Genomic DNA, 22780 nt, shown 5'->3' with positions numbered 1-22780 from the left:
TTTGTTCTTAACTGACTTGCCTAGTTAAATAAAGGTTAAGTAATTTAAAAAAAATAATCAGCATAAAACTTTTGGATGGAGAACTGGTTGCAGTGATTTTTAACCAGAAAAAAACACCTTTATAAATTCTACCAATGACTCTAGGCTATAACGATGTGTATTTATTTCTATGTCACCCACACACCCATTAATGTTGATTCGCTGATAGAAGAGCTGTACACGCAGCAGGCCACTAGGACTACAGATGTTGATCCTTGCTGTGGCAGCAGGTGACAACCTGTCCACAAAGGACACTATGGGTCCTCCTAAGTACACTTTCTGACCATGTCTTCAGTACACATGACAAGCTTCAATAATTGTCATTTATTATCAACAACAGAAAATCCCTGAACTCTAGTCCCAGACCAGAACTGGAAAGGATGAAGGTCAGCATAAACTCATAGGTACAGATGGAGACCATATTAGAACATCAAGAAGACTGTGATAGTCCAACCTGAAATCACAGACTATCCACAACACCTTCTCTCATGGACAGACTACGTAAACATATACAGAAAAATATAAAATGCAACATGCAACAATTTTAATATTTTACTGAGTTACAGTTCATTTTAGGAAATACGTCAATTGAAATAAATTCATTAGGCCCTAATCTATACATTTTAGTCATTTTAGCAGACGCTCTTATCCAGAGCGACTTACAGTAGTGAATACATACATTTCCTACATTTTTTTCTCTGTATTGGTCCCCCGTGGGAAACGAACCCACAACCCTGGTGTTGCAAACACCATGCTCTACCAACTGAGCCACACGGGACCCTCTATGGATTTCACATGACTGGGCAGGGTTGCAGCCATGGGTGGGCAAAGGCCCACCCACTTGTTAATCAGGCCCTCCCACTGGGGAGCCAGGCACAGCCAATCAGAATGAGTTGTTTCCTAACAAAGGGGCTTTATTACAGAGAGATGCTCCTCAGCACCCACCCTCAGACAATACCAAAAGTGAAGAAGCCAGATGTGGAGGTCCTAGACTGGCAGTTTACATGTGGTCTATGGTTGTGAGGCCAGTTGGACATACTGCCATATCTCCAAAACAACATTGGAGGCAGCTTATGGTAGAGAAATTAACATTCAATAATACTCACACTGGCAAGAGCTCTGGTGGACATTCCTGCTGTCAGCATGCCAATCGCACGCTCCTTCAAAACTTGACATCAGTAGTATTGTGTTGTGGACAATACAGCACGTTTATGGACCCAACACAAGGTGCACCTGTGTAATGATCATGCCATTTCATCAATTTTGATAATCCATCCACCTGACAGGTGTGGGCTATCTTGGCAAAGGAGAAATGCTCACTAACAGGGAAAAAACACATTTTTGCACAAAATGAGAGAAATTAGCTTTATGTGCATATGTAAAATTTATGTCATTTTTTTTTTATTTCAGCTCATGAAACCAACACTTTACATGTTGCGTTTATTTCTTTGCGACGTGTACACGGTGCAGTCAAAGAATGATGCAATATTTTAGTTCTGGGTCGACTGAAATTAACCCTGAACTATTGTAGTTCATCTTTCAAAAAAACTAATACAGCTAAACAATTACATTACAAAAACTCTTACATTTGATAACACACAAGCTGTGTTCCAAGATGAGAAAGTTGAAAAGTTCGTAATGAAGAAATATACAGTTTACGTTCACACAAGTCGTACATGAATCCAGACTAATTGTAACATTGATAAGAAACTGGGCCATTTTACAACTTATTAGAATTCTTCCAACAGGATGACAAACATTTACAATTATTTACACATCCAGACTGAGATAGTGCCCCAAATGGCACCCTATGGGCCCTGGTCCAAAACTAGTGCACTACATAGGGAATAGGGTGCATTGAGAACGCAGAAGGTAGTCTTTTTCCCCAGGCAACAGCAGATCGACAGATTTAGAACTGCTGTAGGATCAACTTCTTCTTCATGTCGTGAGAGAACTTGTTGGATCGGAACGCCTCGCTGTCATAGAACGCTGACAGGTTGTGGATGCTGATCTGTCTGGCCTGGGGAAGGAGAGAACACAACAATTCAACTATACTGAACAAAAATAAAATGCAACAATTAAAAAAGATTTTACTGAGTTACAGTTCATATGAAGAAATCAGTCAATTTAAATAAATTCATTGGGCCTCAATCTATGGATTTCACATGACTGGTAATACATATGCGTCTGTTGGTAGCAGATGCAACCCCCCCACCCTCCGCAAAAAAATGTCCGACAGGATCTCGTCACGGTATTCCTTTTCATTCAAATTGCCATGGATAAAATGCAATTGTGTTAGTTGTCCATAGCTTATGTCTGCCCATTCCATAACCCCAAAGCCACCAGGGGGCACTCGTTTTACAGGAAACTGCTTGCCCACACAACGCCATACATGTTGTCTGCGTTGTAAGGCCAGTTGGACGTACTGCCAAACTCTGAAATGACTTGAGGTGGCTTATGGGAGAGAAACAAACGTTAAATTCTCTGGCAACAGCTCTGGTGGACATTCCTGCAGTCAGCATGCCAATTGCACTCTCCCTCAACTCGAGACATCTGAGGCATTGTGTTGTGTGACAAAACTGCACAATTTAGAGTGGCCTTTTGTCCCCAGCACAAGGTGCACCTGTGTAATGATCATGCTGTTAAATCAGCTTCTTCACATGCCCCACCTGTCAGGTGGATGTATTATATTGGCAAAGAAATGCTCACTAACAGGGATGTACACAAAATTAGAAAATAAGCTTGTTGTGCGTATGGAACATTTCTGGGATCTTTTATTTCAGCTCATGAAACATGGGACCAACAATTTACATGTTGCGTTTATATTTTTGATCAGTGTATATCAGCATCGACAAAGTTAAAACATTTTGCCCAAGGGGAAGAACAGAAATAGAAAGCAACTTCACACTACTTCTCTATACCACCTTTACTCCACACAGAAGCGTACAAAGTTCTCCCTCCATTTGGAAAATCTGACCATAATTCTATCCTCCTGATTCCTGCTTACAAGCAGAAACGAAAGCAGGAAGCACCAGCAACTCGTTCAATACGGAAGTGGTCAGATGACGCGGATGCTACAGGAGTGTTCTGCTGCACAGAGAGGAATGTTACGGGATTCATCAAATGGTACACCACCTCAGTCACTGGCTTCATCAATAAGTGCATCAACGACGTCGTCCCCACAGTGACTGTACGTACATATCCCAACCAGAAGCCAAGGATTACAGGAAACATTTGCACAGAGCTAAAGGCTAGAGCTGCCGCTTTCAAGGAGCGGGACACTTATGAAATCCCGCCATGCCCTCAGATGAACCATCAAACAGGCAAAGCTTCAATGCAGGACTAAGACTGAATCCTATTGCGCTGACGCTGTTAGCATCTTGCTAGAATACAATGAGGGAGAGGAGACCGAGAGGAAACCATCTCAGATTGAGATTGCACCCTGGTTAGCAGCTTGGTATAGTACATTACAGTAGAAATGTAAGTAATACATTTTACACCATTCATTAAGACACCACCATCATGACTAGCAGCTCATTACCTTGTCCACCAGGTCTTTCTCTGGGATCTCGATGGTGTCCTGCTGTGCTCCGTACCGGTTCCTCTGATACGCCACCTGCTCCGACACCAGCTGCTTCAGGATGAACAGCAGCAACTCATTGTTGTCTTTTCTGAACGCCAGGTAACGGGCAAACGTCTAGAGAGAGGAGGAAACGAGGGATAAGTTAGCAGACCTGCCAACCCTGTCCAATTTTTTAGAGTACCAGACACGTGCGGCATATTGATTCAACATGCGCCGAATTGAGATTCCCCCACACGCTCGTGCGTATGCTGTTTGTGAGTCTGATCGCAATTATAGAACTGTACCAAATCAAGTCTATAAAAAAGGTCAGAATACTTTCTTTCTTGGCAGCCTTCCATTTACACACATGGTAAAAGTCACTAAGCAGATGTAAATAGAAATAATAGAGGGCCTTTATTGGTGGAGATTACATGTACAGTGTAGAATGGAGATGATCATCTAGAACGGTTTTCTAAGCACAAGTTTAGTCTCTATAGTAGAGGAATGCTCGTCACCTCTCAAACAGGGCCAATCACAAGTTTGGGCTTTTTTTAGACACGGTTCCTAATCAACACTAAAAGCAAAATCATTTTGAAAACATAAAAAAACTAAATAATCGCATCGACAGACCGCAAACTGGCTACACAAAGCTTAACAAGGCTAAGCTTGTTCAGTAGGCTCCCGCAAAGGGAACCCGACCGCTCGCTGTTCAGTAGGCTCCCGCAAAGGGAACCCGACCGCTGTTCGCTATTAAGAGTCCGGTGTTTCAGCCTATGTAAAAGGTGCCCATTGTATTTCTTTGCAGCCCATACATCATTTCAGATTTTTGAAATTGATACAAATCTAAAATCTAGTGCCAAGGCATTTTAGAAGCATTGCCTCTATAGCTAATACCGGACACTCGTTCAATCTTCTAAACTCCCCACTCCATTTAATGACAAGAGATTTATATTCATTTTTTATTATACTTTTTGTTACATGGATCATAATTAGTTTCAGGTTGCGTGATCCTCGTAATGTTAAGTGGAAAATACACATTTAATTCTGCGTCCCGTTAGTTGTATCACAATCGCACAAATACGACCAGTTATTTTTCATATTTGCATTTCTTTCGCTAGCAAATGCGAGTGAACTGCTGGTACTTATAGAGCCCACTGAATGTCTTATGTTCGCTAATGTTGAAACAATTAGTGTTTACCTTTCCACAACACACGGAGTGGAAAAGGGATTTGTCCATGCGTTTATGTACAGCTGACAGTCAGTATTCATCTCCATGTCCGCTGACACAAACTCCGTACATGTCTGTGTGATGCAGCTCGAGAATCGGATGTTAGATTTACTCAGTGGATTTGTTTTTTTATTAAAATGTAAAAAAATAAAAAAAAAGATAAAAGAAAAAAGACAATTGATTTCTGCTTTTAACTCAGATCTAGACAGAGAATTGCATAGTTGGTGCATGTTCGCAGGTCTACGTTAGTTTCAGAATAAAAAGCAGCAGCTTGTCGTCTAGCCTGAGCGCCAGGTAACATCTAGAGGACCAAGAACCAGTGTTTGACATAGTGGATTCACTGTTGTGACACAGACAGTCCAATCCTTATACATTAATAGTGTATGACCACTAAGTGGAGACAAATCTATGTTGGGCTTTTTCCCTCCTGCACCATCTTACCCTTTACAGAACTAGAAGAACACATATTACCCTTTTCCGTTGCAAAACGTTTTGCTACAATTTGCTCTAGTGAACACGACCCACGTATAGTCTAGCACATTCTCTGTGCTTACCTTCCTCATGCTCCTCATGACGCTGAACTTCTGAGTGTCGATGAAGCTCTCCAGCATGACTCTGATGGCCATGTTGACGTCATCCTCCACGACGTAGTCTCGGAGGTGCATCCTGGCGTGGGCCTCAGCCATGCGGATCATAGACTCGATGTGACGCACCGTGATGGGGATGCTGCCTGTCGCCTACAGACACATTCACTTATTGAATTATTATTGGCAGTAGACAGTTTGGACATGTGATGGTCACGACACCCCTCAAGGACATAATACATGTTGAAGTATCCGTTTCAGGTTCAGCATCAACTCAGAAAGGGAATTGAAATATAAATGAAATATTCTGAGACATGAAATCGACCCATGCCAGCTAAGGGCCTTGCATTATCTCCCCAGGCTTTAGCTCAGCTAGCTAGCTTACAGTCTTACCGGCTGAGGGCTCGAACCACCGGTTGTGACACTCACCATGGACTCTTTGCGCAGATCGCTGTAGATGTGAGCCACCTTATCCTGGTCCATCTGGTTGAGTTTGGGCCGGACCCTTTCCTTGGAGTACATGATGTATTTCCTCAGCAGCTCCTGGGGGATAGGAGGTACGTCTGTGGTGTTGGGCAGAACCACCTCCTCCAAGCCAGCCATGCCACCCTCCTTGTTGCTGGGATGATGCTTGATGTGGCTGCCCACCACGAAACGAGCCAGCATCTCATCCTGTAAATGGTGGACAAAGACAAGTCAGAAGGTTGCAATATTGCAAAGAACAAGTGTCAATTAATTCAGCGAACTAACAAAACATCCGGTCATATCATTATAGGGATGATGCGAGAACAACAATAGAAAGCTGAGAAGTTGGCCAATAGTCTTTACCTGCACTGGGTCCACAGTATCTCTGACAACACACAGGATGTCAAAACGAGACACGATGGGCTCGGTCAGATCCACGTTCTCAGAGAAGGTCAGAGACGGGTCGTAGCGACCACCGATAGGGTTGGCAGCAGCGATGATAGTACAGCGTGCCTGGAGCGAGGTGACGATGCCAGCCTTGGAGATGGAGATGCTCTGTTGTTCCATGGCCTCATGGATACTGGTCCTGTCTGCATCGTTCATCTGGAGAGAAGAGACATGTTCAGCACTGCAGTCTACAGGAGTGTCACTGACAGGAAAAACTACACTTGTTATTCCATGTTATTGTTAGGTCTTCCTGACCTGAAAATACTCATGGCCCTGCACAAGGCACTGAACAGTTTTAAATGAACAAATCCTTTACTTTGAATGTTGCTGGGAATATACTATACTTGGTCTCCTTAGTCTAACCTACACCTTAACAACCCCCCCCCCCCACACCTTAACAACCCCCCCCCCACACCTTAACAACCCCCCCCCCCACACCTTAACAACCCCCCCCCCCCCCCCCCCACACACACACACACCTTAACAACCCCCCCACACCTTAACAACCCCCTTTCCCACCCAAACCTTAAAGTCAATGAGACAGACCCCTCTGTCCACTAACACCAAGGTTCTAGCCTCTAGTCCACTCCCTTAGTCTAACTCTAATCCAAATCCCTCTCTCCCATCATATCAAGCCTTTCTCCCTCTCACCTTGTCAAACTCGTCGATAAGACAGACCCCTCTGTCCGCTAAGACCAGTGCTCCAGCCTCTAGAGTCCACTCCCTGGTGACCGGGTGTCTCTGTACGTAGGCGGTCAGGCCCACAGCGGAGGCTCCCTGGCCGGTGGTGAACACCGCTCTGCTGGCCACCTTCTCAACATACTTCAAGAACTGGGACTTGGCCGTACCAGGGTCACCGCACAGGAGCACGTTGAGGTCACCTCGCACCTTGTGCTTCCCACCTGGAGAAAAGAGGAAGGCCAGACGCATCAGAACAGAGGAAGGGCCAGACGCCAGACGCGTCAGAACAGAGGAAGGGCCAGACGCCAGACGCGTCAGAACAGAGGAAGGGCCAGACGCCAGACGCGTCAGAACAGAGGAAGGGCCAGACGCCAGACGCGTCAGAACAGAGGAAGGGCCAGACGCCAGACGCGTCAGAACAGAGGAAGGGCCAGACGCCAGACGCGTCAGAACAGAGGAAGGGCCAGACGCCAGACGCGTCAGAACAGAGGAAGGGCTAGACGCCAGACGCGTCAGAACAGAGGAAGGGCTAGACGCCAGACGCGTCAGAACAGAGGAAGGGCTAGACGCCAGACGCGTCAGAACAGAGGAAGGGCTAGACGCCAGACGCGTCAGAACAGAGGAAGGGCTAGACGCCAGACGCGTCAGAACAGAGGAAGGGCTAGACGCCAGACGCGTCAGAACAGAGGAAGGGCTAGACGCCAGACGCGTCAGAACAGAGGAAGGGCTAGACGCCAGACGCGTCAGAACAGAGGAAGGGCTAGACGCCAGACGCGTCAGAACAGAGGAAGGGCTAGACGCCAGACGCGTCAGAACAGAGGAAGGGCTAGACGCCAGACGCGTCAGAACAGAGGAAGGGCTAGACGCCAGACGCGTCAGAACAGAGGAAGGGCTAGACGCCAGACGCGTCAGAACAGAGGAAGGGCTAGACGCCAGACGCGTCAGAACAGAGGAAGGGCTAGACGCCAGACGCGTCAGAACAGAGGAAGGGCTAGACGCCAGACGCGTCAGAACAGAGGAAGGGCTAGACGCCAGACGCGTCAGAACAGAGGAAGGGCTAGACGCCAGACGCGTCAGAACAGAGGAAGGGCTAGACGCCAGACGCGTCAGAACAGAGGAAGGGCTAGACGCCAGACGCGTCAGAACAGAGGAAGGGCTAGACGCCAGACGCGTCAGAACAGAGGAAGGGCTAGACGCCAGACGCGTCAGAACAGAGGAAGGGCTAGACGCCAGACGCGTCAGAACAGAGGAAGGGCTAGACGCCAGACGCGTCAGAACAGAGGAAGGGCTAGACGCCAGACGCGTCAGAACAGAGGAAGGGCTAGACGCCAGACGCGTCAGAACAGAGGAAGGGCTAGACGCCAGACGCGTCAGAACAGAGGAAGGGCTAGACGCCAGACGCGTCAGAACAGAGGAAGGGCTAGACGCCAGACGCGTCAGAACAGAGGAAGGGCTAGACGCCAGACGCGTCATAACAGAGGAAGGGCCAGACGCCAGACGCGTCAGAACAGAGGAAGGGCCAGACGCCAGACGCATCAGAACAGAGGAAGGGCTAGACGCCAGACGCGTCAGAACAGAGGAAGGGCCAGACGCCAGACGCGTCATAACAGAGGAAGGGCTAGACGCCAGACGCGTCAGAACAGAGGAAGGGCCAGACGCCAGACGCATCATAACAGAGGAAGGGCCAGACGCGCCAGAACAGAGGAAGGGCTAGACGCCAGACGCGTCAGAACAGAGGAAGGGCCAGACGCCAGACGCGTCAGAACAGAGGAAGGGCCAGACGCCAGACGCGTCAGAACAGAGGAAGGGCCAGACGCGTCAGAACAGAGGAAGGGCCAGACGCGTCATAACAGAGGAAGGGCCAGACGCGCCATAACAGAGGAAGGGCTAGACGCCAGACGCGTCAGAACAGAGGAAGGGCTAGACGCCAGACGCGTCAGAACAGAGGAAGGGCTAGACGCCAGACGCGTCAGAACAGAGGAAGGGCTAGACGCCAGACGCGTCAGAACAGAGGAAGGGCCAGACGCGCCAGAACAGAGGAAGGGCTAGACGCCAGACGCGTCATAACAGAGGAAGGGCCAGACGCGCCAGAACAGAGGAAGGGCTAGACGCCAGACGCGCCAGAACAGAGGAAGGGCTAGACGCCAGACGCGCCAGAACAGAGGAAGGGCTAGACGCCAGACGCGTCAGAACAGAGGAAGGGCCAGACGCGCCAGAACAGAGGAAGGGCTAGACGCCAGACGCGTCATAACAGAGGAAGGGCTAGACGCCAGACGCGTCAGAACAGAGGAAGGGCTAGACGCCAGACGCGTCAGAACAGAGGAAGGGCTAGACGCCAGACGCGTCAGAACAGAGGAAGGGCTAGACGCCAGACGCGTCAGAACAGAGGAAGGGCTAGACGCCAGACGCGTCAGAACAGAGGAAGGGCTAGACGCCAGACGCGTCAGAACAGAGGAAGGGCTAGACGCCAGACGCGTCAGAACAGAGGAAGGGCTAGACGCCAGACGCGTCAGAACAGAGGAAGGGCTAGACGCCAGACGCGTCAGAACAGAGGAAGGGCTAGACGCCAGACGCGTCAGAACAGAGGAAGGGCTAGACGCCAGACGCGTCAGAACAGAGGAAGGGCTAGACGCCAGACGCGTCAGAACAGAGGAAGGGCTAGACGCCAGACGCGTCAGAACAGAGGAAGGGCTAGACGCCAGACGCGTCAGAACAGAGGAAGGGCTAGACGCCAGACGCGTCAGAACAGAGGAAGGGCTAGACGCCAGACGCGTCAGAACAGAGGAAGGGCTAGACGCCAGACGCGTCAGAACAGAGGAAGGGCTAGACGCCAGACGCGTCAGAACAGAGGAAGGGCTAGACGCCAGACGCGTCAGAACAGAGGAAGGGCTAGACGCCAGACGCGTCAGAACAGAGGAAGGGCTAGACGCCAGACGCGTCAGAACAGAGGAAGGGCTAGACGCCAGACGCGTCAGAACAGAGGAAGGGCTAGACGCCAGACGCGTCAGAACAGAGGAAGGGCTAGACGCCAGACGCGTCAGAACAGAGGAAGGGCTAGACGCCAGACGCGTCAGAACAGAGGAAGGGCTAGACGCCAGACGCGTCAGAACAGAGGAAGGGCTAGACGCCAGACGCGTCAGAACAGAGGAAGGGCTAGACGCCAGACGCGTCAGAACAGAGGAAGGGCTAGACGCCAGACGCGTCAGAACAGAGGAAGGGCTAGACGCCAGACGCGTCAGAACAGAGGAAGGGCTAGACGCCAGACGCGTCAGAACAGAGGAAGGGCTAGACGCCAGACGCGTCAGAACAGAGGAAGGGCTAGACGCCAGACGCGTCAGAACAGAGGAAGGGCTAGACGCCAGACGCGTCAGAACAGAGGAAGGGCTAGACGCCAGACGCGTCAGAACAGAGGAAGGGCTAGACGCCAGACGCGTCAGAACAGAGGAAGGGCTAGACGCCAGACGCGTCAGAACAGAGGAAGGGCTAGACGCCAGACGCGTCAGAACAGAGGAAGGGCTAGACGCCAGACGCGTCAGAACAGAGGAAGGGCTAGACGCCAGACGCGTCAGAACAGAGGAAGGGCTAGACGCCAGACGCGTCAGAACAGAGGAAGGGCTAGACGCCAGACGCGTCAGAACAGAGGAAGGGCTAGACGCCAGACGCGTCAGAACAGAGGAAGGGCTAGACGCCAGACGCGTCAGAACAGAGGAAGGGCTAGACGCCAGACGCGTCAGAACAGAGGAAGGGCTAGACGCCAGACGCGTCAGAACAGAGGAAGGGCTAGACGCCAGACGCGTCAGAACAGAGGAAGGGCTAGACGCCAGACGCGTCAGAACAGAGGAAGGGCTAGACGCCAGACGCGTCAGAACAGAGGAAGGGCTAGACGCCAGACGCGTCAGAACAGAGGAAGGGCTAGACGCCAGACGCGTCAGAACAGAGGAAGGGCTAGACGCCAGACGCGTCAGAACAGAGGAAGGGCTAGACGCCAGACGCGTCAGAACAGAGGAAGGGCTAGACGCCAGACGCGTCAGAACAGAGGAAGGGCTAGACGCCAGACGCGTCAGAACAGAGGAAGGGCTAGACGCCAGACGCGTCAGAACAGAGGAAGGGCTAGACGCCAGACGCGTCAGAACAGAGGAAGGGCTAGACGCCAGACGCGTCAGAACAGAGGAAGGGCTAGACGCCAGACGCGTCAGAACAGAGGAAGGGCTAGACGCCAGACGCATCAGAACAGAGGAAGGGCTAGACGCCAGACGCGTCAGAACAGAGGAAGGGCTAGACGCCAGACGCGTCAGAACAGAGGAAGGGCTAGACGCCAGACGCGTCAGAACAGAGGAAGGGCTAGACGCCAGACGCATCATAACAGAGGACTGTGTAGCCCTCATTCAAGAAAATTACTGAAAATTCATTTTTTTATTTTATCAAACAGCCAACTCAGTTTAAAGGAAGGTTGTTCTCCAGAAGGAGCGTTGGCTACCGCTGATGTTGAATGGGTCACCAACCTGGGTTCTTGGGCTCTCCACCAAACAGAGCCAGAGCCAAGCCTCTCTTGATGTCTTCATGGCCGTAGATGGAGGGGCCGATACTGGCGAAGACCTGCAGAGAGAAAGGAGACAGCCCAAGGGATGAACAGAGTGTACCGGTGGGGATGAACAGGGCGTACCGGTGGGGATGAACAGACGAAAGAAAATACAACAAAAAGCCAATCTACGGATATTGACAATTAACATTTGCTATAGACCCTGACCAGGTGAAAGCTATGATCCCTATTGATGTCACCTATCAGTGTAGATGAAGGGGAGGAGACAGGTTAAAGAAGGGTTTTTAAGTCTAGAGAGATGAATTGTGTATGTGTCCCATTCAGAGGGTGAATGGACAAAACTAAATATTTAAGTGCATTTGAACAGGGCATGGTAGTAGTTACAACGGTTTGTGACAAGAACTGCAACGCTGCTGGGTTTTTAACACTCAACAGTTTCCCGTGTGTATCAAGAATGGCCCACCACCCAAAGGACATAAAGCCAACTTGACAACTGTGGGAAGCATTGGAGTCAACATGGGCCAGCATCCCTGTGGAACACTTTAAACACCATGCCCCGATGAATTGAGGCTGTTCTGAGAGCCAAAAGGAAGAGGGTACAAATGAATATTAGGAAGGTGTTCCTAATGTTTTGTACATTCAGTCTATATTGTGCCAAAAGCCATTAATAATTGTTTCCACAGTACGTCAATGGGCTTGTATCTGTTATTAAATAAACCATACATAAAAGACGGAAAGACTTGTGACCACAAGGTCCTCCTACCGTACCAGCAGGGTCCCTCCTAACTCACCCTCTCTGATGTGTTCATGGTCTGACAGTTTACCAGTAGGTGTTACTAACTCACCCTCTCTGATGTGTTCATGGTCTGACAGTTTACCAGTAGGTGCTACTAACTCACCCTCTCTCTGATGTGTTTGTGGTCTGACAGTTTACCAGTAGGTGCTACTAACTCACCCTCTCTGATGTGTTTGTGGTCTGACAGTTTACCAGTAGGTGCTACTAACTCACCCTCTCTGATGTGTTCATGGTCTGACAGTTTACCAGTAGGTGCTACTAACTCACCCTCTCTCTGATGTGTTTGTGGTCTGACAGTTTACCAGTAGGTGCTACTAACTCACCCTCTGATGTGTTCATGGTCTGACAGTTTACCAGTAGGTGTTACTAACTCACCCTCTCTGATGTGTTCATGGTCTGACAGTTTACCAGTAGGTGCTACTAACTCACCCTCTCTGATGTGTTCATGGTCTGACAGTTTACCAGTAGGTGCTACTAACTCACCCTCTCTCTGATGTGTTTGTGGTCTGACAGTTTACCAGTAGGTGCTACTAACTCACCCTCTCTCTGATGTGTTCATGGTCTGACAGTTTACCAGTAGGTGCTACTAACTCACCCTCTCTGATGTGTTCATGGTCTGACAGTTTACCAGTAGGTGCTACTAACTCACCCTCTCTGATGTGTTTGTGGTCTGACAGTTTACCAGTAGGTGCTACTAACTCACCCTCTGATGTGTTCATGGTCTGACAGTTTACCAGTAGGTGCTACTAACTCACCCTCTCTGATGTGTTCATGGTCTGACAGTTTACCAGTAGGTGCTACTAACTCACCCTCTCTCCGATGTGTTCATGGTCTGACAGTTTACCAGTAGGTGCTACTAACTCACCCTCTGATGTGTTCATGGTCTGACAGTTTACCAGTAGGTGCTACTAACTCACCCTCTCTGATGTGTTCATGGTCTGACAGTTTACCAGTAGGTGTTACTAACTCACCCTCTCTGATGTGTTCATGGTCTGACAGTTTACCAGTAGGTGCTACTAACTCACCCTCTCTCCGATGCGCTCGTCCTTGGACAAAGCCACGATGGCCTTGATGTCCTCGTCAGTGAGCTCAGCCACGGCCACTTTGTTGTCTCTACGAGCGATATGATTGGCCATGATGACCGTAGCGAACACTGGGAAGCCGTTGGCCATGTTCAGAGAGCCGTCATAGTTGTTGTTGTAGATGCCTGTCAGTTCCTGGAGGGAAAGAGCAGTTGTTAATAACCTAGCTACCTAGTCATAATAAGTCAACATTCTCTTTGACAACTCCAGACATGTTGCTGGGATGAGAAAATAAAAACAAGTAAAAAACATGGATGTTCAGAATGGCCTCGTCTTCATCAAGTACCTACTAAAATCATACTTAATGCAATGACATGCGTCTTTCGTCTCACAGCCCCGTACATCCCACTAGCAGACTATGTTAGTGCCCTACAGTGTTGAGAATTAGAGAGATTAGTTCTGTTATGAGTCAAACTCACTATTTCGTCTCCAGGTTTGCATTGGTCCACCAGGTCAGCCAACAGGATGGCATCTTTGGAGCGTGGGAGGCGGCCAGCGGCCATCTTCCCGGGGCTCTCCTGGATGGTGATTCGCTGGTAGTTCTGGTACACAGTCTGACAAAAAAAACATGTCTTATTTCTTGCCTTTATCTATTAGTCAGCCCCTCAGCCTTCACACTCTGGTGAAGAATCAGCCCTGGCGCTGAGGGCAGAAGCCTGGCTTCCGTTCCTGGTTCAACCTTATTAGATAGTATTTTTATTGATCCACTCATTTCTATTGGTCGACTGACTCACCAACTCCATATTAATGTCGAAGGGGCCGAAAGACTGGCACTCAGGGCAGGACCCTGGCTTCACTTCCTGGTTCTGGGACTGGAAGAAGGGCCCCAGGATGAAGTTACACTTGTTACAGTTGTACTTGACCATGCCCAGCTGAGGCAGAACACCTGTACAGCAGGTCACCACTCCACTGGTACGGATCAACTGGTTCAGGTGGAGTTGTCTGGAGAGGAGAAAATTAGCATGTTATTGTAAAAGCAATCATATTAATCCTGTGATGCAAGAGGCTCAGTATCAGCCTGGGTGCATGGGAGTTCCCTCAACTCTACTGCAATGTTGTTGTAGCTCTGTGATAACTGTAGAGGAGACTAGCCTCTCGCTCTGTTGTTATTGCAAAAGTTGGCCTGATCTAATGCTACATTTGTATCGCGGAGTCTACTTTTAAATCATGGAAGACATGTGATCAGTATTTACCGGAGGGATCTCAGCTCCTCGACGAGGGGCAGGTTGCAGATCCTGACGTGGATCTCGTGAGCGATGCGGTCGTATTTTGGGTACATGGCCAGGACTACCTCCTTGGCTGCCTCGTCAAATATCTTCAGCATCTCAGTAGGCGCCTCCGGCAGGAAGTAGGCCAGGACATGCTCCCTGGCTGCTAGGTCCTCGTAGTTCACCACCAGACTCTCCTTGTTCTCTGGACGGGGTTGGTTTAAATACATCAGTAATAATCTTTCTTCAAGACCGTGAACCTTTAGACACAGTCAAGGTCAACCCATTTCAAAGATCAGTTCAAGTAAAGCCAGGAGCAGAATCCCTAATGTTGTACTTCATATAGTTTGTTCTCTATCCTCTTTTTAAATAGTGAGCCAATGTGGTTTTCAGCACTTCCCTGACTGATCAAAACTAGTTCTCGGGCCTCCCGGGTGGCGCAGTGGTCTAATGCACTGCATCGCAGCTGTGCCACCAGAGACTCTGAGTTCGAGCCCAGGCTCTGTCGCAGCCGGGAGGCCCATGGGGCGGCGCACAATTGGCCCAGCGTCGTCCGGGTTAGGGATATCCTTGTCTCATCGTGCACTAGCGACTCCTGTGGCGGGCCGGGCGCAGTGCACGGTGTTTCCTCCGACACATTGGTGCGGCTGGCTTCCGGGTTGGATGCGTGCTGTGTTAAGCAGTGCGGCTTGGTCGACCTTCGCCTCTCCTGAGTTCATATGGGAGTTGTAGCGATGAGACAGTAACTACTAACAATTGGATACCACGAAAAAGGGGGTAAAAAATGATTTACAAAAAAAAAATCAATATAAAAATAAAATACGTATTATGATATGGTATAGTGAGGTCCCTGGCAATTCCCAGCCCTAGTATAGATAGTGAAAATTACCAATCACCTTGTGACTCTGCAGTCCAACTTCAGAACAGACCTAACAAAACTCCTGATACAAATACACTACATGCGGACACCTGCTCGTCGAACATCTCATTCCGAAATCATGGGCATTAATATGGAGTTGGTCCCCCCTTTGCTTTCGAGAAACCATTTTTTGTATGGACCTCACTTTGTGCACGGGGGCATTGTTATGCTGAAACAGGAAAGGGCCTTCCTCAAACTGTAGCCACGAAGTTGGAAACACAGAATCGTCTAGAATGCCGTTGTATTTCCCTTCACTGGAACTAAGGGGCCTAGCCCGAACCATAAAAAAATAAATAAACAAGACCCAGACCATTATTCCTCCTCCACCAAACTTTACAGTTGGCACTACGCAGTCGGGCAGGTGGCGTTCTCCTTGCATCCACCAAACCCAGATTTGTCCGTCAGACTGCTAGATGGTGAAGTGTGATTCATCACTCCAGTGAACGCATTTCCTCTGCTCCAGAGTCCAATGGAAGCGAGATTTACACCACTCCAGTCGACGCTTGGCATTGCACATGGTGATCTTAGGCTTGTGTGCAGCTGCTCGGCCATGGAAACCCATTTCATGACACCCCTGACAAACCTTTCATGTGCTGATGTTGTGTCCAGAGGCAGTTTGGAACTCAGTAGTGAGTGTTGCAAGCAAGGATAGACACATTTTACACACCTCAGCACTCCCGTTCTGTGAGATTGTGTGGCCTACCACTTAGCGGCTGAGCCGTTGTTGCTCCTAGACATTTCCACTTCACAATAACACTTACAGTTGACCGGGGCAGCTCTAGCAGGGAAGCGATTTGACTGACTTGTTGGAAAGGTGGCATCCTATGACGGTGCCACCTTGAAAGTCACTGAGCTCTTCAGTAAGGCCATTCTACTGCCAATGTTTGTCTATGGAGATTGCATGGCTGTGTGCTCGATTTTATAAACCTGTCAGCAACGGGTGTGGCTGAAATAGCCGATTCAACTAATTTGAAGGGGTGTCCACATATTTTTGTATATATAGAGTACCTTTGCACATGTCGCTGATCTTCTCCTTGAAGACATTGTGGCCGTTCTCATCTACGTGGGTGCGCAGGAAGTTCTTGAAGCGGTGGTAGATCTCCAGACGTGGCGCGGCCATGACCACCCACTCCCTGACAGAGTGGCCCTGCAAGCAATCCATCCATCCATCAATACATCCATCAACCAATCAACCGTTTGTTTAGCACATGTTGTACAAGGTAAAAATACAATGCCCTTCACAGAAAAATAAATAAATAATATGAATGAATATGATAAATATTTTATTACCTTCATGTCCTCCAGGTTCTCGATGCTCTCGATCATTTCCTCGTCGTCCGCCCCGGTGCCCTCTGCAGCCCGCTCCGCTAGGCGACGCCTCCGGGCCGGGCGCTCTTCATCCTCATCCTCACTGTCTGTTAGAAGGAAGAGGAAGGTGATGAGGAGTTTCTTAAACTGACCATTGTGTGTCGTTTCAATCCCACTATGTAAGAGTAGAACAATTAATCTTATGGTCAGAAAATATTTAAACAGACTATGACAAAGAACTTCTCACCATACAGTAGTCCTCTCCTCAGCCTGCCTCCCTGCTCCCTGTCTCTCCTCCTCATGGCGTCCTCAGCAGCAGCCCTGGCTCCAGGAGACAGCTCCGATAGCTCCTCATCAAGATCCAGACCCTCCACCTCATACCTGTCCAGCTCAGGAATGGCTCGGTAGTCTCTGCATGGGGAGGGATGGGAAGAATGGATAAGCAAATCATATTGTATTATATACCTATATCATTTGTGGTATAAGTGCTTAGTAAACATGCTAGAACCTGAAAACACTACATGTAAAGCACAACAGTACAAGACTACAGGGTCTGAACACCTCCCTCCCTTTCTCTCTCTCCTCCCTTGTTCACCTCTCCATTGCATCTCCAATCAGTTCCTCCCCATCTCCCTCCTCCTCAGGCAGAGTTCCTTCACCCAGGAGCCCCTCAGACTCATCCTCGAAGGGGGGCAAGTCTCTCCCGGGGCTGGAGGTCAGTTCCCCCCGCCTGGAGCCTCTGCTGGGGCTGGTTGCCATGTGATATGACTCAGATGAATCCTGACAACGGGAAAAGACAAAGCAGTCAAAATCAGCTGTATTTTGCATTGATACATTTGCTACAGACGTTACATTTCATATATTACAGAGTCCATCTATTGTCTCAACACACATAGTTTAGTGCTAGCTAGCATGCTAGCTGAGATTAATATACCTATTCCTTAAACATGGTGAACAAAGGCTCAAACTGTGGAAAGCAGTTTACTAGCCAGCTAGCTAACGTTAACTCGGTAACAGTCATTTACTGCTGCATTTAAAATGAGTCATTTAGCAGCTAACTTTCATAGTGACAATGATGTGCCTAGTTATGATGGCTGACAAACTGGCGAACTGTTGCTAGCTAGATAATAGAAGCCACGCAGATCAAATGTTTTGTGTAATTTAGTTAGTTAACTACATGGCAATGAACACGCTAATTTACCTATATAATATAAACGTTTAACTACAGATTTTAGATCAGTTTGATGTCTGACTAGCTAGCGAACTAATAAAGATGGATAATCACGGATGTAACGTTAACCAGAACATGATTTGTCTGTCACAGACAACGTGAGTCGATTCCTGACAGTTTCTCAACTTTGACTGGCGAGCAAAAGACACCACGAACAACAGAACTCCTCAGATAATTCATCAAGGAACATAAACAACTTTCAATGTAATGGGCTTTATTGGCATGGGAAACATGTTCACATTGCCAGAGCAAGTGGAATACATAAACGTGAAATAAACAATTAACTATCTGTCAAATAAGAAATATGTTGAAACATATAAAGTGAATATATTGCCGAGTTTGATGATAATCACTCACCGCCATTATTCCGTGCTTGCTCGTCTCTACTGCTGCCACGCAAATGGTTTTTTTTTTTTACCACTTACTTTTCCCGCCAAATCTTCACGTGATATACAAAGCGCGCGAAATATCATGAATATGTGATAATGGAACCAAAGAGCAGCATTATGATTGGTCAGAGCATAAAGAGTACTCTGTGATAGGTCAATCTAATGTAAGGCAGGATTCTTTGGATGCACTCGATTTGTTTCACTCAGAAAGCCGGGTAGCTGATTATCAGTTTTACTGAAGACATGACAAACAGAATTGTGCCGTGTTCTCACATATTGACCATCTTTTCTTTGTGAAATACACATGATATATTACGCTCATTTTTACAGGAATAATACATTATTTTTGCACTAATGTTTAGAACCATTTACATTAAAAAGATGACAAAATATTTGACAATGTATTACATTTTAATAGACAGTGCTCTAATTCAAATATTTTACAATGTATTACATTTGCTTTTTATCTAGATACAGCACTCAAATTATTTTAGCTTCACACTCAATATATACAGTATTGATTTAACATCAGTGCATGGTTCATTTTGCCTGTAGTAAAAACAAACAGCAATCACAATATTAATTTGTAATTATTTCTTTGTAAATCAAGATGGACCCTGTAAGATTAATATCACTCTTACAGTACATAACATTAGTTAAACACCTCTAAAGAGGATATACAGTGCAGGAACAGTGACAGCAAGTGCACCATAAGCCAGAACAGTGTTGTACATGGTAGTCTGGCTTATTGAGGCCTCAAGTCTTTTCTCTGTCTGGTCAAGACCTTGCATGACACTCTTAGTGTCGCAAACAAACGTCTGGGAATCTTGCTGACTTATAACTACTGACGGCTTTTCTTCCCTATGATAAGTCTCAATCAAGTTTTGAACAGCCAGAAGTTCTGATTCCACCTTCCCAACACTCTGTTCAAGCTGACCTAACTGTGGCTGGATGCCTTCTATAAGACTCTGTGCTTTCTGACTATAGAACAATATCTCTTTCAGAACTGCCTCGGAGGCACTCGGAGAAGGCTGGGGTGGAACCACGATGGGTTCCGGAACCCGAACAGCCACTGGCTTCTTCACATCCTTCTCAGCTACCAGCTGAGCTGCTCTATGCTGAAGTGTAACCCTCAGGGTTTCTATTAGGCCTCTCAGCTCCTGTTGTTGAGACTTATGCATACCGGCCTGGACTTTTATAGCCTCCTGTAGACTAACAGGTCCTTTCTGAGCCTCCAGTAGTAAGGTCTTCAGCTCCTGTAGGCGTACTCTGTTGATATAGGTTGACCCCATGACCCCTATCAAAGCTCCGAGCACTGAGCCTATCACAGACCAGTTCTTTGTGCGCTCCGCCCGAGTCCGCTCTTTTTCGTGGCTCTCACGCACACCAGCTGAGAATAAGGCAAACTTCTCTCGTTCTGCACCCTCTGCATTCTCATAGGCTGTCCGCAGGCGACGCTCCTCCTACAAAATGGTGAGAATGCCTTATTTCTTTAATAAAAATGTATACAACAACTAAAGTCGGCAATGTGAGTCTCCTCAACTCAAGCACAACAAACTGCTTTGCAGCTGACACTGTGTGAGTGCGCGTATTTTTATGGGATTGGGCAATGTGACAGCAAAAAGATACATTCATATTCAACAATGGATTGTACATCTGATTATGTCTCTTGACAGTATTACCTGCAGCAGCTTGTGCTCCAGTGTGGCCAGCTCCAGGTAGTGGGCCTCCTCTCGTGAGACCCGATCCAGTCGGTCTCTCACCTCCTTCAGCCTGACCTGTAGGGCCTCCAGGCTGCAATGGGCCTCGCGCACCATGCCTCTGGCCACCATGAAGGCCCTCTCTGCCTAAATATACAGATGATTAGAAATTTAGGGAAAGTATATGATCTGACTGGAAAAACCTCTGAGGCCTTAGTTATAGGCTATGGGTCTTGAGCTGTTCAGATTACAAGTTTAGGAAGCTGTGCGAGGAATAGAAACGGGAGTTTCCCTGACCACTTGACCTGAGCAGGAAGAACTCTGGGCACTAGTTATAGGTCTCCAGACAACATCTATACACAGGACCCAGAGTTTCCCCCCTTGTAAGGTCATGTGGTCAGGAAAAACTAAGCCTCAAGTGATGAAATAGCGAGATAGAGAAACATACCACAACCTTCAGTTTCCTGACTTGGACTTACCTCTGTGACTTGAGACTGAGCATCTCGGACTTCATTCAGGCCGACAAACTCCTCGTACCTCTCCCACCAGTAGTTAACTGTGTTTGACGCAGTGCTCACAGACTTCTGTCCCCACTGCTTCCCCAAGTCAGTCAGATTCTGTATTGTAGCCACAGCACGCTCTTGAATAGGAACAACAGGTTTGTCTGCTCCGTCATCTTTTGGAGATGGTGGCGGTTGTTGTTGTGTGCTGTAGGCCCTGCTGAAAGACACTGTCCCTCTAACCGTGCCAGTGATGTGGAAACGGTAGAGACATGATGTCCCATGGCACCATGGTATGAGCTGTTTACCTCTGTACCTCATTGAGAAACCAGTGGGTTATATTCACTATGATGCTAAAGCACAAGACATTGGAGCTGCCACCTGTGTACAAATAACATTTTTTTTTTAAAATAATAATAAACAAGACAGTACAGTACAGTCAAAGCCTGTTGATGTTAGAGGTATCAATGAATGTTTATCAATGTTTTATAATGTTTCGACGTAGCTATCAAAAATGATTGAATAACTCTAGTTAGTAACGTTACAGTCTTAGTTACTGTACTTGTATCTCCCTGGCATTTCCTGTATCACCTCTGCTTCAAATATGCTGGGCTATCTGGAGGATAATATCTACATTTCTGCAACACTGCAGAAGCTCGGTTGACCTCTACAATGCTGGTGTTAATGGTTTCATTGAAAATCTATGGCCATTTTGGAAGTCATCCATGATGCAGTGGCTTAGACGCCCAATACATTACCATAGATAGCGGCCTAGCTAGCGTAGCTACCTAGCTAGCTAGCAGCTGACAGTTTTTAAACTTGCTTTAGGCAACCCAGGGCTAAATACACATCATGTTCTAGTCCTGGCTATTTTTCTCTGATTTGTTTTTTTTGTACCTAATAAGAATAATCACGTACCGGTTGTCTTCAAGTACTGAGCAAATTATCAGCTGGCTACAAAACGTACATAGTAATTTTATCATAAAATGTTTATGATCAGGCACATCACAAATATTCTGCATCCGGTTTAGAGTGGAAGTAAGGTCCTAACAGCGCGGATTAGAAACAAAGATTGTCTAATATATTGTCAAGATAGTCAAGTGACCGCTCTAACAATGAAAATACGCGTTCTCAAATATGTAAGAAAAGATTATGGATTATGGACAAGATACACGTCTCTGCCCTAACAGTGGTAGTCGTTGTCCACAAAACGTCTGTCTAGCTCCCGCCTATCCTTTCTTTGGATTAGTGGCTACATCTAATTTTTGTCATATTTTTTTGAATATTTGATGAGGGTTGTTGACGTCAACAGCCTGTATTTGATGAAGAGAGACGCTATATTTTTTATTTAACTAGGCAAGTCAGTTAAGAACAAATTCTAATTTACAATGACAGCCTACACCAGCCAAACCCTAACGATGCTGGGATAATTATGCGCCGCCCCCTATGGGACTCCCAATCACAGCCGGTTGTGATACAGCTTGGAATCGAACCAGGGTCTGTAGTGACACCTCCAGCACTGAGATGCAGTGCCTTAGACTGCTGCGCCACTCGGGAGCCCTAGTTTATGAATATGCATAGCAATCTCGAGACAACTCCAATATAAAGTGTTTTTTCTCAAAGTTTCCGGAATGTTACGTGTCCTATTTATATCAGTACAGTCATAACAACTTAAGCATTATGAAACTTCTATTCGATCAATAAACCTCACAGAGCAAATAAGCCATTACATTTTTTGGTTGACCAAATTCGTCACTCTCTCATTGACCTCCGTTTGAAAACCCCATGCTTGGTGAGCGAAACAAACGAAAATAGCCACCTGCTGGAGGGAGACAGATTTTCCACCGAGTTGGTCCTCTTCCTCTATGATATAAAGCATGCAGGAAGAGACCAGATCAGGTGGGACCATTCTAGTCAATGAGAGAGTAAACAAGCATGCGATCAACAGGCCAAAGAGACAGATATAGCTAGGACTCATCCTTGTATCTGTGCCATTATAGTGTCTATGACAGCATGGGCAGCGTCATTGAGGCTATCTCAATTTAAAGCTGTCCATTTTCATTTTATTCATTGGCAGATTGCTCCCAGCTCAGGAATCCCC

At 47.5% G+C, this 22780-nt stretch overlaps 2 protein-coding genes across 3 annotated transcripts; both read right to left on the bottom strand.

Annotated features, from left to right (window-relative positions):
- Nucleotides 1-1418: 1418 nt before the first annotated feature.
- On the bottom strand, nt 1419-18547 carry mcm2 (minichromosome maintenance complex component 2). Its single transcript, XM_014168247.3, has 16 exons — nt 18448-18547; nt 17455-17639; nt 17107-17270; nt 16842-16966; nt 16560-16698; nt 14618-14837; nt 14159-14366; nt 13844-13978; nt 13368-13559; nt 11509-11602; nt 6977-7227; nt 6242-6481; nt 5843-6085; nt 5384-5566; nt 3581-3736; nt 1419-2059 (listed from the first exon to the last, which is right to left on the bottom strand). The coding sequence occupies exons 1-16, from the start codon at nt 18451-18453 to the stop codon at nt 1949-1951; spliced, it is 2652 nt and encodes an 883-aa protein (XP_014023722.1). The 5' UTR covers nt 18454-18547; the 3' UTR covers nt 1419-1948.
- A 324-nt stretch (nt 18548-18871) lies between these two features.
- On the bottom strand, nt 18872-21862 carry ccdc51 (coiled-coil domain containing 51). Of its 2 annotated transcripts, none has more exons than XM_014168246.3 (4): nt 21577-21862; nt 20659-21060; nt 20162-20326; nt 18872-19942 (listed from the first exon to the last, which is right to left on the bottom strand). In XM_014168246.3, the coding sequence occupies exons 2-4, from the start codon at nt 20998-21000 to the stop codon at nt 19136-19138; spliced, it is 1314 nt and encodes a 437-aa protein (XP_014023721.3). In that variant the 5' UTR covers nt 21001-21060; nt 21577-21862; the 3' UTR covers nt 18872-19135. The 2 variants fall into 2 exon arrangements, with proteins under 2 accessions (XP_014023721.3, XP_014023720.3); XM_014168245.3 differs by having other exon boundaries at nt 21598-21815.
- Nucleotides 21863-22780: the final 918 nt, after the last annotated feature.

Source organism: Salmo salar, chromosome 22 (genome assembly GCF_965601325.2).
Source record: "Salmo salar chromosome 22, fSalSal1, whole genome shotgun sequence".
Taxonomy (NCBI): domain Eukaryota; kingdom Metazoa; phylum Chordata; class Actinopteri; order Salmoniformes; family Salmonidae; genus Salmo; species Salmo salar.
This window is presented reverse-complemented; position numbering and strand designations above follow the sequence as displayed.